Consider the following 975-nt stretch of genomic DNA (forward strand, 5'->3'; position numbering starts at 1 on the left):
CCGAATAAGAATTCAAAATTATACTCAGATTGATGCCTCGACATAAAACTTCGTCTTACTTATTATAAATAATCATAAACTCTTTAAAAAAACAAATTTCGAGAATTAACAATCCGATTATCTACAAACTGCATGAATATCTTGAATTTGAATTTTCACGCAGTCTAATTGTTCATTGGTTTGTGCCTAAACCATAAATAAAATTGCTTGTATAATTTTTTTCGCAGGGCGTGATAGCTGCAGTGTTCTTGAGCAGCTGTAGTCGTGCACCCAAGCCATATATCGAAATCACTACAGTCGAGAATCTCAGAGCACCATTGATGGACAGTGGCCGATTAGGCGGTAGCAGCAGTCTGCATCAAAACGGACGGGGCCAAGGTGTGCCGATCGACAGGCCCGGCGGCATGAATTCGCTGATTGTGTGTAACAGTTATTCGAATAGAGCCGGCGCATGGTCCAGGGCATCGTACAGCGGCCGCTACTCTCATAGTTATGGTTCCATAGAAAATAAACGTTATCTGGAGTTTACCACGTGATAACGAACATTCAGCATGGTGTCCGGAAACAGCAACAAGAGTACAAGATTCTATCACTTCGTTGCTCTCTAATTCCCATCATCGAGATCATTCAATTTGCAAAAATACAAGAGACTGTTTCTTATTCAAAAAGAATGTCAGGCAAAAACTAATGTTTTATCATTCACTTTATCGGTAAGCTAACAATAGCCACAATATTTAGCTTATAATTTAGAAATGATAGTATATATCTTTATAAATCTATATGATAATATATATATTTTTATAAAGCCCACTTAAATTTACAATAATATTATGATAAAAGGATATAAAGTGATAATAAAACAATAACTTAAGCATGTCTATTAGCACAGAAAAATTAATTTTATCTATATCAAATACAAAATTTTAATATATGCTTACATAGAATATGTATTACTTCTCTGATATAATGTGTCAC

At 34.6% G+C, this 975-nt stretch overlaps 1 protein-coding gene across 1 annotated transcript in view; it reads left to right on the forward strand.

Moving 5' to 3' along the window:
- Window positions 1-750, forward strand: part of LOC108747895 (MFS-type transporter SLC18B1-like) — a 12229-nt gene extending 11479 nt beyond the window's left edge. Inside the window, exon 8 of the mRNA XM_018485784.1 lies at window positions 228-750. Coding sequence (XP_018341286.1) covers window positions 228-536 — 309 coding nt within the window. The 3' untranslated portion in view covers window positions 537-750. The remainder of the gene's footprint in view (window positions 1-227) is intronic.
- Window positions 751-975: the final 225 nt, after the last annotated feature.

Source organism: Trachymyrmex septentrionalis, unplaced genomic scaffold (assembly GCF_001594115.1).
Source record: "Trachymyrmex septentrionalis isolate Tsep2-gDNA-1 unplaced genomic scaffold, Tsep1.0 scaffold202, whole genome shotgun sequence".
Classification (NCBI taxonomy): domain Eukaryota; kingdom Metazoa; phylum Arthropoda; class Insecta; order Hymenoptera; family Formicidae; genus Trachymyrmex; species Trachymyrmex septentrionalis.